At 39.5% G+C, this 15,529-nt stretch overlaps 1 protein-coding gene across 11 annotated transcripts in view; it reads left to right on the forward strand.

Moving 5' to 3' along the window:
- LOC103035455 (protein MTSS 1) overlaps positions 1 to 15,529 on the forward strand; it is an 86,293-nt gene that overhangs the window by 63,344 nt on the left and 7,420 nt on the right. For 2 of the 11 annotated variants that reach the window (XM_007232049.4, XM_007232051.4), the window contains 7 exons: positions 4,939 to 5,096; positions 5,352 to 5,459; positions 6,339 to 6,436; positions 11,109 to 11,319; positions 13,154 to 13,264; positions 13,677 to 13,919; positions 15,331 to 15,504. In XM_007232049.4, the coding sequence (XP_007232111.1) occupies positions 4,939 to 5,096; positions 5,352 to 5,459; positions 6,339 to 6,436; positions 11,109 to 11,319; positions 13,154 to 13,264; positions 13,677 to 13,919; positions 15,331 to 15,504 (1,103 nt within the window). The remainder of the gene's footprint in view (positions 1 to 4,938; positions 5,097 to 5,351; positions 5,460 to 6,338; positions 6,437 to 11,108; positions 11,320 to 13,153; positions 13,265 to 13,676; positions 13,920 to 15,330; positions 15,505 to 15,529) is intronic. The other 9 variants (XM_007232050.4, XM_049480107.1, XM_007232052.4 and 6 more) reach the window with 5 other exon arrangements.

Consider the following 15,529-nt stretch of genomic DNA (forward strand, 5'->3'; position numbering starts at 1 on the left):
GGTAATGCTGCAAAAGCAGCAGCTCGAAAAGAAGCGGTGGCTGACTTCACATGTATCGGAGGAAGCATACGTTAGTCTTCTCCCTCCTGGTGTGTTGGGGCATTACTTGTGATAGGGGGAGTCCTAGTAAGTGAGTTGGGTAATTGGCTCTGCAAAATCGGGGAGAAAATGGAAAAAAACTGAGGAAAAAAAAAATATTTAAATTATATCAAAAGATAAAAAACACTAAAAATAGTGCTATATGTTTTTGCATGATTGTGCCATTTGCCCCAGGACAAATTCGAAGAAGCTAATTTCAGGCATTAAACATACCTAAGGGTATACTCTACACCTTGCCCAAGCACGCTTCCCCCAAAGCCCTTTTCATTTGACTACTGTGAGCTAAAGGTATCATGCCTGAGCAGCGTTCAGTAAACCTCGCCAGTCCTGCTTGAGAAAGTGGACTGGGGCACTCTTCATTGGGGCACAGTAAGCATTTGAGTGATCGCTAACCATGGATCACTCAAACTTGGACTTTTAACTCATACGTTAAGTCGGTAATGCTGAATCCATAAAAAATGTCTTATAGGCCATTCCACTGAATGGGTGCCATTTACTTTTTTTATAATCTTTTTTTCAACTCTGAATCTAATAACACATGTATTTAACTATTTAAAACATGTACTGGTCAATCTTAGGCAGCTTTACCTAATTTTTTACAAGGTTTCTAAATCGAAGATGCTTAAAAACTGATAATTTAACATTTAAAAAGCATGTTTAAAAACTAGTCCACTAATTCCTTTGAGTTTCTCTCAAGAAAGTCTTTATTTTAAAGAAATGTTTGACTGCATGTTCAAATAGTTAATATTTATGAAAAAAAAAAAACAATCCTGTTACTGGCACTCATTATTGTTACTGGAACTCACTCCTGTTACTGGCACTCATTATTTTTACTGGAACTCACTCCTGTTACTGACACTCATTTCGGTTACTTTTTAGGTTATGATTAACAGGAATTAAGTAACAGGATCGAGTTTTAGCATAAAATTAGCAAAAAAATTAAAAACAGTTAAATGGCGGCTATACCAATAGCATGAGGACACTAAGCATATTTTAGTGATTTTCCCAAAATTTGTATTTTAAAAATAACCAAATAACATCTAAGAATGAATTTTGGAATAAGTGTTGAGATTGACCTTCTCAGTCATATTACAATAAGATCAAATATACAGAAAAACTAATGAGGGAACTTTTTTTTTCCCCATGATCTTCAGAAGAAACAGCTGATGTCACTTCCTGTTGTAGATGTGACTTGTAGAATGTTCCAGATGGGGTAATGTGTTATAGTAACAGGACACCCAGGGACACAACTAAAATGTTTATTTTAACTGAAATATTATTAATTTATTATAATATATTTTAAAGCATAGACGGGATTTGGAGTCACACAACAATGCAAAAAAAATACATCTCTGAAGGATTATAATAATAATAATTTTAGTTATTTTGTGTGCACATTTAGACATGTAATTTTCCTGGGGACAGAAATGGCACCCATTCGGTGGAATGGCTCTTATACAAACATCAGGATTAACAGAACATTGCTGTATTTGAAATAAGCCACAGATTAAATGGAGTCTCGATGTTTAAAACTCTCTATAGTGATGTTGTAAGTGTGCTCAGCTTCAGAAAGGTTCAGTGCAGTCTGTGTCCATTGGCCCGCTTACTCTCCAATTCAGTGCAAGCAAGTGTATGTATCTGTTACATAATGTAACATAACTGGCAGTTAGTGTTCTCCTCCAAAATGTTTGGGGAAATAAAGGAAGTTTGCTTGTTTCACATGCTAGCCCTCACCCTTCAGGCTGAATAGAACATTCTAGCTGCATTTAGGGGAAGAAGGGTAAGACATTTATTTAAAACCTCTTCCTTGAAGATGACTTGTGCGTTGAAGAATTTCACTATTTATCATAGTTGTATCCATCAACTACCTTATTCTACATTCTTGTCTCTTGGTGACCTTTTGCTAGCAAGGTTCAGGTTTCATGCTTGATCTTTGCTTGAAACGTTCAAGAGATGAATGTGAATTTAACACGCCGCTGTTACCCTCTGTCCGAGCTTCTCAGCTTTGTGTCCTCTTTGTCTGTAACAGATTTTCAGTGTGGCTGCTAGTTTGCTTGTGGTCCTCTTCAATGTGTTTTTCTGACCTCTGGGGTCAAAGTGGAGGAAGACTGCGATCGCAGGAAATGTAAATCACTCATGTGAGCAAAGTCCACAGAGGATAATCTCATAAAAGCCCACTTTGAACACTTTGAAGGAGAGCATGTTAAATCACGCACATATGGCACGCATACACAGCCAGAGAATCGAAATAATCTGACCTGCTCAAACAACCTTTATGATGAAGATTATAGTAATTAACGCTCAAATTGAGTTTTAAAATCTCATCTTATGACCCTTTAAGCCACTCCATCCAGTCTGCAGTCTGTGACCTATATTTCCCCACCAGTGCTTATGCATGCAGTACCTCATCAGCAGTAGTAGAATAGTAGTAGGAAAATAGTAGAATCAATTCAGCAAATTTAAAACCTTGCTTGTCGTCTTTTCCATTTAAAAACTTTAATACACTCTTTAACTTGCCAAAAGTATTGGAATTGCAGTGTTTCAAATTTTCTTGTAATATTACCTCAAGAAATGGTTTGAGAAGGCCCATACCTAAATATTGGCCTTCTCAAATAGGTTTAACACTAGACATCATGCTTATGACAAGGTGATGTACAAGCAAGTCATGATAGTGGGTATAAGAAGGTGGGTATTTAACAGTCCTTAATCCATAGTGTCATTCATGTACAGAGAATACGCCATACACATACATTAGAAAGAGCAATAGATGGTTATGATTGTGACCAGCAGGGTCTGGCTAGAACTGTCCATGCAAAAGAACAAGCGACTCTGACAGAAATCACATCCTCATGGGATTTGGCAAAAGTTAATCTTGCCACTATGCATTAGGGATTTTTTTTATGGAAAAAAAAAGGTTTAAAATGACTGTTTGTCCAGCTTTTACACGTGAGGACATGGCAACATCCTGTGTTTTGCAAATCAATGGATTATTTTTTTTTTTTTGCTGCCGCTGTTGTTGTTGCTTGTTTGTCTCTTCCCTTTTTTCCCCCACTAGGGCTTGCATGAGGCAAGGCAATCCCATGTGTTTTGTGTCTGTCTCAGTTTGCTTTTTCCTGCCATGATTGCATGTGGACCTGGCAACCCAGCTTGTCTAAGAGGATCCATATGTCTGATATGCTCAGTGTGTTTGTCTGAAGGGACTATTCCATTGCGAGAGTCTGGAGGACTGTATGTGATTTGTCACATCTTGCACTTATTTGTTTTGTCTCTAAATGAAGGCTAATTTCCTACGGGCTACAAGAATCTACACAATGTGGTTTGCCACTTCTTTGGCTTCAGCTGTCTTTTATTTTAATGGCGTCTTGGTCACACTTAATTTAAAGCAACCTAGCTAGTAAGCCAGTGGAGCAGCTATTGGAGACACTTTTTAGTGTTGGTGATTTATTGTTTTGTTTTATTTGTATTAGTCTGGGTTCCATCAAAATTACTGTCGTAACAGTGGCTTTGGGGAACACGAAGGCTGCATTCCATAAGCAATAGTGAATTCCAGTAGTACCACAGCTTTTAGATTGTTTTTAAAAATGAGGATTGGGACTGAACCACTCCAAAGCCAGTGATGCAGTTTATTTGGGGATTTGGGAGCTTCTGTTGGGTCCAAGTATGTGAGGAGATTTTAAGGCTGTGCCTCAGTTTGTTTTCCACATTGTCAGAATTAATCTTTTCTAAATTACCCTAACTGAAGTACAATAATTATTTAACTACTTTTGGTTCCATAACCATATTAGAAAAAATGGTTCTTTATGGAAATAAAGTTTTTTATCAAAGAACCATTTGTAGAATGTTAGTTTTAAAGAGTGTGTTACCAGACGTTTTAAATTTAGTACTGGTCTTTATTAAGGATTCACTATGATATCTGGATTACATTGACCTCAGACGATAATTGCCTTTTTAAAATCATTGTCATCAACATAGATTTGCTCGATATTTCAAACTGATACTTGCTGACATATTTATTGTATGCTGGAAAAGAACCAAGCAACGCTGACTTGAATGCTACAATTGGCTGACACTGCCAAGCTAATTTAAAATCCATTGGTTTAAGCTAAATTTTCAATAAATCTATTGTTTTATTTAATATTTTAATTTAAGATGGATTAAAGCTATGACCAGTCTGTGTGAGGACCAATTAGCTAAGTATGTGTAATGCGTTTGCATATAGTTGGTTTATAGTAGGGATGCACAATGATACCGGTATTATATCTGTATCAGCTGATAATTGCTTATTTTAGAATCATCAGCTGATATTACCATTATTTCAAACTGATATTTGCTGATGTATTTATTGTATGCTAAAAAGGACCAATCAACTCTGGCTGCACTACTACAATTGGCTACCCTGCCTGCCTTACTTTAAAATAAATTTATTTGAATGAATTTGTATTTATTTTTATTAGTTTTAAAGTTGTATGGTTGTACCAGGGTGTCTAGTCTCTTTGTAAGGTATAAATGACATCAGCAGATATATACATGTATATTGTCAGATATCTTCGGCTTTGGCCCAGAATTCCCATATTAGTTCATCCCTAGTTCAAAGCTAAAATGTAAGGCAAATGTTTAATTTGTTGTGATTTGTATCATATGAGGCATCTTTTAACTGCTCCATCCAAACCTTTAGGATTAGTAACGATTAATATTATTGTACAGATGGGTTATTTTGACACAATTTAGAAATTTTGCAACCCTTTCAGATTACAAAACTGAAATATATAAATAATCTCTTTGTCATGTAGTTAAAAAACACAGGCTTAGATGTGCTAAGTTCTGTTTTGCTCCTTGCAGGGCGAGGGGACATCCAGCCGCAGTTGGACAGTGCTGTACAGGACGTGAATGATAAATACCTGCTCCTGGAAGAGACTGAAAAGCAGGCAGTACGAAAAGCCCTGATTGAGGAGAGAGCGCGCTTCTGCACCTTCGTTACAATGCTCAGACCTGTGGTGGTAAGCATACTGAGTCCATGAGGTTCACACACAGCACTGATTTAGTGTTATCTTGCCTAAAAAGTCCTAATTTAAAACTAAACTCTATCATTTTTGTGATCATTTTAGTGATGTATTCTAAAAATGGATAAACATTAATAAATCTTTAAAGAAGTATTTATTCTAAAGCAGATCCGCATACTGTGCATCATAATGCGGAATTTATTTCAAGATGGCAAAGTGTGTCCAACTGTACTGAAAGGTTCTTTCCATCAGGATGAGGAGATGTCCATGCTTGGAGAGATCATCCATCTGCAGACCATTGCAGATGACCTCAAAGCTCTGACCATGGACCCCCACAAACTTCCTGCTGCAAGTGAACAGGTTAGTTTCCCAGATTGTATACATCCATTTTCAGAAAGACATTTTATCTTTAACAAATTGCATCTAATGAATTTATGAACCCTAATAATATAATGCATTTTATGAGCAATATTCATGATTAGTGATTCTGATGTAAAACAAGCTTTACAGTTAATGGTGGCTTTTAAAAATAACATTTTACTTTTAACATCAAGCTAAAAGCCTAAAGGTTGATGATGTTTGATTTGCATAGTAGATTTTTTTTTGGCAAAACTTACAGGACTGACTAACTGATTATAATGACCCAAATCTACCCAGTATCCTCACTTTAATGGAAGTACAGCTGTTTTTTTAAAAGAAATTTTAGCTTGTTTTGTGGGCTGAATGGAATTCCCTTCATGTATGTACAGTAGACTTGCTATTATCATTCTGTGTAAATATGCTGCTTTTGACGTATCATCTTTCAGTAGTAGTTTCGAGGTTGTCGGAGTGGAAGAACTGGATAGTCTGTGACTAATCAGTCCCTTTACATGGTATTTTGACAACCTGTCATACTCCAGACAAGCTTGTTGATGGTTCAGGAGTAGATAAGCCATGCCTATGACAACAAAATCCTGACTCAAAATTTCAGTTTCTGTTTACTTTGCTGTGTTTCATTTAGGACATTGATAAACAGTAGCTATGTGGAGGCTTTGCCTTTTTTAACATGAATATTTCAAAATAAAAGTACCACAAATGTGTTTTTTTTTTTTAAATACATGAAACCGTTAAAAAGCCTAATGTTTGATGTTGGTTGCCTGATTGTGTTGTAATATTTATCTTCAGTTATGTGTAGTTTAGTTAAAAGCACTCATAAAAGCAAGTATTTTCTTTGTGTGTGTGTGTGTGTGTCACATTTAGGTCATCCACGATCTAAAGGGTTCGGATTATAGCTGGTCTTACCAAACCCCTCCCTCCTCTCCAAGCACCACTATGTCTAGGAAGTCCAGTATGTGCAGGTAAGCGTCTCTCCAATGGTCACTAGATGGAAAAATCTAAATCTGTTACAATGCCTCCTAGTGTTGAGTGCAGTGAACTACAATTTTTGCTTCACTTGATGTAACTAACCCAGCTGTCTTAAACTGTTGCATGTATGGGCCTGTTCAAAGATTAAAAACGGGGGTTATTGAAAAAAAAAATAGCTTAATACCATCATCATATCAAATCTACTTCTGGGTGGATAATGCTGTTAGTACTGCTTTACAAAAAAGGTTTTTCTAACTAATACCTAAATATCTTCAAATCAAATAATTTTTTTGTATAGCTATTTTACAACTGGTGTTGTCACAAAGCAGCTTTAAAGAAACTTGATCACACGACAAAATCAGGCAAACCATTAAATATAGAAAATACACAATACAGAACCCCCAGTGAGCGCGAAGAAACCTTGGGAGGACCAAGACTCCCATTTAAGGGGGGACCATCTTACCACTGGTCAAATGCTTTTAAATTCATTTAAAAAAGTCTTTATACATCCACATAGGTTTTATATATTCAGGAGTATAATATCTTGTTATTAGAAAGTTATTTACACAAGGTCTTGTACAAAAACCTCACGTCACTGTTGATGATCTAACAAAACCTGTCATGTCACTTTCCCTCACTACTGTAATACAACAGCTGCACTGTTTTTCAAAGGGGAAAAAGCTGACCTATTGTAAACTGAAGTACCATTGGCATTATGGCCAAAACAACATGATATTTAAACCCCTTAAACCTTGTGTCTTGGTCCACAATTCAGTGCTTAACCCTGTTATTTTACATAATTGGCAACACAGGGTTTCTTAAACCCTAAAATAGAGCCTAATGGGACTTAAATGTGTGTACTAAACTAAATGATTTCCAAATAAGTTATAATGGTTTTGCAACTCAGACTACTGTATTTCCGCACTATAAGGCACACTTAAAATCCTTTAGTTTTCCCAAAAATCAGTGCACCTTATAATCCAGTGCACCTCATTAATGAATTTTACCAGTTAGGTTGTAAGGAGCAGAAAAGCCAGTCTAATGAAGTACACCGTTATAAAGAGTTTCAGTTTAGTTCTCTTTAGCAGTATTAGCATTAGCTGCTAAACACACTAAGTGCTAGCTCTTGTGCCGTTCAGAGGCGAGTATATCGGACTGCAGCCTGCTGACTGTGCGTAAACGTGCTACGTTGGACAAAGTGCTAGCTTATATTTCCCTGTCTCACCGGAAAACTCCTCAGTGGGTTTCTCAGTGTAGCGCTATCAGGAGGCCTTAGCTACTAATTGCTAAGGAGTTTAATCAGATCCAGCCCCAGCCCCTGGACTTGTGGTTCTGCAGCGACTACCATCTTGCTAGCGCTAGCAGTTAGCGGCTAATGCTAAAGCTCCAGTCTTAGAGCTGGAGAAATTCGGGAATCTAAGCTTATTGTAAATGTGTTGACTTTAAATGAAAGTGTTTTTTTAAGAATTACAGTTTTGTTTACTCAGCTTAGCTATACTTAACTTACTGTAGTTAGCTACCCCAACCACCAACCAGCGGCAAGACTTGCAGGATTTAAAAAAAAAACATAACACCCCTGTTCCTTAACAGTATCGCATAATGTGCATTATAATCCTGTGTGCCTTATTTATGAAAATAGACCAGAAAATACACATTCAGAAGAAAATATGAAAAATAAAATACGGTACAAACTAAATCTACTGAGTCTGGCAGGGGACCTAACTTTTGCTTCAGTCTGTTTATTTATATTTACCTTCATATAAAATAAGCGGTTTACTTGTGACAAAATGCAAATTATCCACCCAGATGTACCACAAACATCATGAGTTGGCCAATAAACAGGAGAGTCCAATCTTATCTCCAAAGGGCTTATGTAGCTGCAGTTTTTTAAGCGAAGCACATGTCATCAGACTAGTCAACTGATTAAACCAGTGGCTGCAGCCACACTTCCAGCCTAGTGTGGATAAGATTGTTCACCCCTGGTCTATAAACACTGCTGCCCTTCAGTTACCACAGTATAACAGCATCACTACATTCACTTATGTCTTGTTGAACCAAAATGTACGTTTTCTCAGAATGTACGGCACTTAGAACTAAATTGTGATATCGAGTTATCACTGATTAGCATCCTCTTTAAACCTCTACAATAAGATGTCCCTCACCGACCCCCTCCACCCTGTATGTGTCCGGATGTATGCACTGTTTGTCATGTGGTCCTCTGAACTGTTTCTTCTCTGAACAGAAACGGTTTATGTAATGATGCCTGCATTACTGTGTCTTTGCTCACTGTTTGCTGTCCGTTCTAATGATTGGGTCACATCACCCTTGATCACAGGGTTGTAATTGTGAAAGACAATCTTCACCTTTTGTGGGTTTTATTCTTTTATTTTATTCTGTCTGTTTTTATGTTAATGTATTGAACCGTTATCCTCTTCTATTTGGCAGTACTGTCCTTTTCTCACATTTTCTAAAGAGTCTTTATGAGCTTCATTTGCAGAGAGTTCTGTTTTTAGTGAAGTGTCTAAAAATATCAATCAGGGCACCCAGTAATTGTCCTGTATTATATCAGTGGCATGTTCCTAGGGTTTTACCGGCCGCCATTTCTTACTCATGTTGCATGAGTAAAAAAACGTTCAGCCTATTTAAAATAACATGATGCTACAGGGTTTTAGGCTGGGAAGTAGACACTTTAAAGCTGCAGTTTTGTATATAAGTAGTGCAGGGTTTGGCCAGTAGGGAATACACTGATTCTTAATACATGTGTATTTTACTAATGATTTATATATTTTTTAATAAGTAATGCGGTTGTGGTTTAGGGTGTACTCACATTTTATGATGTGTTCCATGCCCAAGCATGTTTCTGCCCTGAAGGCTAGTTTGTTTGACTGATGTGCTCCTTCCGTACAGTGAACAGTTCAATGTAAAGCCCTTTTTGTGCTTTAAACTTAGGGTGTTACTTTACTGCAAATATTTAGCATTGTTTCTGGAATGTGCGAGTTTACCTCCTCAACATGAATGGCTCCCACACCCTAGAATGTGGAAACAACACTATCTGACATTTCACTATTTCGCCAATACTGTGTCGTTCACAGTAAAAACATTGGAACTTTCCAGGCATTGTGCCAAGTCCTATACAGGTAAATTGCTGGGAGTTTCATTCCAGGCTGCATTTACCTCCTCCATATATCATTACGTTCTTTTGTGGAGGAAGCATCCGAGCTGGGTGGGATGTGAATTTGCCCTATTTAATTGTAGTAGAAAAACTTTTTTTCCATTTGAGGCTAAATTACATTGTGTAATTCACACACTATCAATGACTGTAGTAAACACGTATCTCCGGGTACCTTTCCATTATATTCCATTCTGTTACAAAGAAGTAAAAATAGTCTGCCTTTTTGTCAAATTTGCAACCAGAGTGTGGAAACAAGACTAATTCCTTAAAAAAAAAGCCTCCTCCTTCCAGGACAGGTTTATACCATCTCTTACCGCCATTATTGAGCTTATAGTGCAGAATAGTTCGGGCCTGATCTAGCCAGATTTAAACCTGACATTTTCTTTTTTGTAAGTAGAGCGTTAGAACTGGGCTTTCTTAGGCTGTTTGAATGAGCAAATTCTTTTTAGAATAATGTCAATTAATATTGCAACACTAAAGAAGCATAGACCCTCTTATTTATTTATTTATTTATTTATTTATTTATTTATTTATTTTAAAACAGCCACACAGCACTGCAAATCAAATGCGGACGAGTTAAGGAGCACACGTGCGCCCCAGAGCTGTGTGATCATAACATTCTAACTTACGCATTAGCTTTATATAAAACAAATAAAAAATTATAAAACAGACGCCTACGTCACAGACTATTTTTAACCCAATCAGGTTCAAGGAAAGTGGTGGGAAATCTCGGCCTGGTTCGGGCAGAGCCTCTAAGCTCTAGTAAAGACACAAAGTGGATTTTTCTTATTTTTACCAGTATATATAAAGTTGCATCAATAAAAGTGCATTTGTAAGTTATATTCATCTAAAAAACAAAGAGTGCAGGGCAGGTCCTGATGGTCCAAATGGTCAGTCAAGGTTGTCAACCCCATCGTTTTTAATTGTAACCACCTTATTGTATAGCTAAATATTTTCAAACCATGCCAAAATAAATAAAGGTAAGGAAAAACATACTTTTGGAATTAGACACCAGTGATAGAAAGAACGTTTAGTTGAGTTGGAAAATGGGCTTTTACAAAAGAAACATATGAGCATGGGCCGAGCTACTCGTCATACTAAAACCCACCAGCTGAGGCACTAGACCTGTAGTTTATTTACTTCTGAGAGACATTGCACTGTCCATGTTTTCAACATAGAGTACACACCACTGTTTGGCTACACAAGCTGAGGTAAACCCGATTGGCTTGAGGGTTAGAAATGTCCAAAAAGGAAGCGTTTATGATTTTTGTTATTCTTGTTGTTTGATAGTTTTGCTTGTCTTGTTTTTGTTTCTGCGTGTTATGATGTGGTTGTGTATTTTTCTATTTATTTATGTATTTTTATTTTGTTTTTGCCTGTTGCATTGAGTTTGTGTGGAGTGTTAATGGTTCCCGGTCTCCCCCTTCCTCCCTCCCTCCCCTCTGTTCTGTTCCACTTCTTGCCTGTGCCCCGCCCCCTCCTGTCTCTAACAGCAGTCTGAACAGTGTGAACAGTAGTGACTCGCGCTCCAGTGGCTCGCACTCTCACTCCCCTTCCCCACACTATCGCTACCGCAGCTCCACCCTGCCGCAGCAGGCCCCCGTCCGGCTCGCCAGCGTCTCCTCCCATGACTCTGGCTTCGTGTCACATGACGCCTTCCAGTCCAAGTCGCCTTCGCCCATGCCCTCCGACTCCACCCCTCAGGTAAGTGTAAAACTGTAAACACCCCCTTGTAGTATTTAATTGTTTTACATGCATAGTAAGGATATAGATATAGAGATAGCCTTGTTATTTGGCAACGCTTTCACGTAAACAAGTATCTATTCTTTAAAATGTTTGGTTACGTGGATGCTGCTGATTGCCTGCACTGCCCCCTAGCGTTGTTGTGTGTACTGCACCTCGCATACGTATCGCATACATTTCTAAGGTTGTGCACAATCAACACACCAAACAAACGCAGCCTACACAAGGCAGTCATTATAGTTAACAGCAAGCATATCGCTACCCTCAGAGTCGTGGTTGTGTGTCATGCACCTTGGCTCTGAAAAAGGAGTTTTGAAGTTATTGGCTTGCTTCACTCTGTACATGTCCCTTACTTGAGATGTTCATCCAGAGTGTATTTCCATATTTGACGATTGAGAGGCTGTAGAATCCCGAAGAGAATCCCAAACCAAGCCCCTTATCCCACCCACAGTCTGCGAGAGAGCCTTCATGTCTTACGTAGGGCTACTTTCCTCCTTCTGAGGATATAAAGAAGAAGATTTCACCTCAAGACCTTGTGTGTAGGTGGTGTGTCATAGTCTGCGGTTCAGGCCGCGGCCATCCTCAAACTAATTACAAGTATTACAAATGAGTTTGCATTTGGCTAAAAGGTTTCCAGCTGTGTTCTTCCTTCCATTTCCTCTCATATGCTGGACTTTCCACTTTCCCATGAGGCACTTCCTGCCCTCAGGAGAGCTGGTACTGTACCATTGCACTGGTGGCGTGCAGTCATTAGTAGAGGTGACCCTCTGCCAGTGATTTGAGTGCTGCATTTTGCAGTAGCAGCAGTGGAGAGAGACCTTAAAGGAATAGTGCAGCTAAATGCTAACCTGACTGGAAGTTATTGGGGCATGATTTGCATGAACTGCTTTGCTAGGCACGTGAGCATTATTGGCTGAAGTAACTGTTTTTTAACGTTTTCTGAAGAAGAAAGCCAATCCTAGACGAATATGAATAGCCCGTGTGGACCCTGACCTCTAATTATGCGGAACCTACTTTATTTTCCCTCCTATTGAAAGAGTCCTGCAATTCAACCAGACACCCGCAAAATGTGTCACTGGGTCTGCCAGCGGTCTGCTCTGCTTCACTTAGAAGACTGAAGGCGTCCTATGGCCTCCTAAAGCAGCCTCGCAGAAGCCCTTCGGGAAATGTGTGTCTGAGAACGGCGGAAGATGCTGAGGTCATCCTCGCTGACAGTGGTTGGAGGACTCACCACTGTGGTGGAAGCTCTGCTTTGGCACAGCCAGCTTCTGGTTTCTCCAAAGCTTGGAGTTGTGGTTTAGGGGTCTTTGCCAACTATGCCATCATCCAGCCCTTAAATCAGGTCAGAGCAGGGGCTCAGGGTTTCTGCCAGCCGCCACCACTTCATTCCCAAAAGGCAAGGGGGGGAAACTCTGGCGGTGAATGCTTCAGCTCTCACGTGCTACTAGATGCCAGAATATCTGCTTTTTTCCCCCCTGCTCACACTCTCTCTCTCTCTCTCTGTTCCAAGAACCTGACAAATATGAAGTAGCTAAGGCTTGCGGCTCACTCCCGCTCTAATGCAGCTGTTTACTCTGATTAACTCAGCCCCTCTCACTAACTCTGCCTGAAGTTTTAGCCTGGTTCTTTTGTTTATTTTTGCATAGCGTCTAACCTGTGGCTTATCTGTGCTCTTTCTCTCTTTCTCTTGTCCTTTCTATTTGTTTCTTTGTCTCTTCTTCTGTTTCTTTTTTGCTGGCTGTACGTGTTTGTGTTGTTTCCCTTCTCGGTGCTCTGTCCGCTCCGCATGATGCAGACTACCTCCAGCTCCGGCTCATCGGACGCCTCAGAGACGTGTCAGTCGGTCAGCGAGTGCAGCTCTCCCACCTCCCTCGGCTCGGCCGGGGTCTCCGCCTCCTCTGAAAAGGTGAACTTTCCATTGGCCCTCTTCTCAAGGAAGCCAAATCCAGTTCAAGTTGGCTGGCATATTGATGGGGGTCACTTCCTTACAATTGGTACCTGACACCCTTGAGCCCTTGCTTTCAGCATATCCACTGTGGAATCTAATGTGTTGATGGACACCATCTACCCATGTTCACGTTTTTACGCTTCATCCTCCTTGAATTTAGTTGTTGAAGGTTGTTTTATTCATTTTACATAAGTTGTTATATTATAAGTTATTGCCTTTTTTATTGTCCTATTATTTGCCTTTTGTCATCACCTTGGGTGCTTGTCTGTTCATTGATTTGTGTGTGTTGTTTTTTTTCTCCCATTTTTGTTTTTCCTCTTATTTATGTCTTTTTCGGTTCTGTCCCATCCACCTCGCCGCATGCCCTCAGTTGTCTAATGGCTATGACCACTATGGGCTTGGAGAGTCTGCTTACCTGTCCAGTGGGGTCTGTGGAGGGTCATACCCCTTCCTTCCCCCTCCTTCCTCCTCCATCTCCTCCTCATCCTCCTCCTCTTCATCCACTCTGAGGTCATGGTCGAGGCCAGGCTCCGCCCACCTTCCCGATTACCCCCATTTCTGCACACTGGGCCCTGGCATGCTCCCCCCCTCCTCAAAGATACCCAGTTGGAAGGTTTGTTCATTCCTTTGTTAATGTTTTTCCACAACTTTCGTCAGACACGGTGCATATTTGGCTGTCCTTTGTTACATGAAGGCAAGGTCACCATAGGGATCCGTAAGTGGAAGCTAACTCTAGATGGCAGCACCAATTTACATGTTCGTAGGAATAAATTTACATTAAGGACATATAAATATAAAAAAAATAATCATCCCTGATAAATTTAAATATTGATATTGAAGTTGTAATGAATCATGCAAATTTAAGTGCAAGTTTGTGGTGCATTTACAAAATAATCAGACAAGTTATTGTCTACAGTCTGATATACTGGTCTCTGAACTGCAAAAGGGCTAGTGCTTAGCCTGATTAGCGACTAATGCTAATGCTCCAGCAGTTCTAGCTGGGAATAGCAGCAGGCTACAGTCCAATATATTTACCTTTAATCAGTAAAAGAGCTAAAGTTTTGCATGGTTAGGGGCTAATGCTAATGCTTCTCCAGTCTCGGTGCTGGAGAATTAAACCGAAACTCCTGTATAATGCTGTACTTCAGCAGAGTGACTTTACTGCTCCTTACAATCTGACTGGTAAAATACATACAAAAGGCGCACCAGATTAAAAGGCACACTGACGATTTTTGCGAAAATAAAGGATTTTAAGTGCACCTTAAAATACGAAAATACGGTATTTTATCTTTTAAACCAGATATTCCCTCAGTACTCACATATAGTGAAAGGGTACCATCTTTATCAGACCTGCTTGCTGTGTCTTGCAATATAAGTGAACCTGAAAGGCTCTGGCTCTAGTTCTCTTTCTGGTCCTCTTAAATCAGTGGGAAAAATAATGGGTAGTTTTGTTGAAGTTTTTCATACAAAAACTCTAACTTGCTAAACCAGATTGGATAAAAAAAATACTCTAATATACATTATATTACCTACTGCTAGTGCTGTGCATTACTGTGGTGGGGTGCCTTTAATGATGACAAAATCACTGTAATAATTGCTCTTCTCAGAATTTAGTTTTTACAAACTAAGCTCTGGAAAATTGTGGCAGTGTTTAGACATTAAGCCTCAGGGTTCCTTAAGGCCATTTTTACTTCCATAGTGCCTAAAAAAGTTGACCAGACTGTGAACCATGGTTTAACCCCATTATGACCACCTCTAGATTGCCTCTGTTTAAAATCTAGGGTTGTTTAATGGGTCTACATTTGGAATAAACAGTCTGAGACCACTTAAATGCCTTAATAGCTGAGTCAAAGGTGTGAATGCTCTCTAAGATAACAACAAACTGTTCCAAACACACATTAAGCAGATAAGTGGTGCCATCTAGTGGTCAGTACTGGAAACTAACTAGAAGTGAACTCAAGATCCACTGCAGTTGTATTGAATGTGTGATGGTTAACTGTTGCTTTTGTTGGTGCTGGCTACAGGACTGGGCTAAGCCGGGACCGTATGATCAGCCCATGGTGAACACACTGAGGAGGAAAAAGGAGCCAAAGGAGGCTGTAGATTCAAACGGTTCTGTGCCCACGCTTCAGCCGAGTACAGCCGCCGCTCTCCCTGAGGACAGCCAGAAGACCAGGAGCATGGCTGCCACACCAAAGGTCAGTCACCTTCATCTTACAGCAT

The sequence above is a fragment of the Astyanax mexicanus genome, chromosome 6 (assembly GCF_023375975.1).
Source record: "Astyanax mexicanus isolate ESR-SI-001 chromosome 6, AstMex3_surface, whole genome shotgun sequence".
NCBI lineage: Eukaryota > Metazoa > Chordata > Actinopteri > Characiformes > Acestrorhamphidae > Astyanax > Astyanax mexicanus.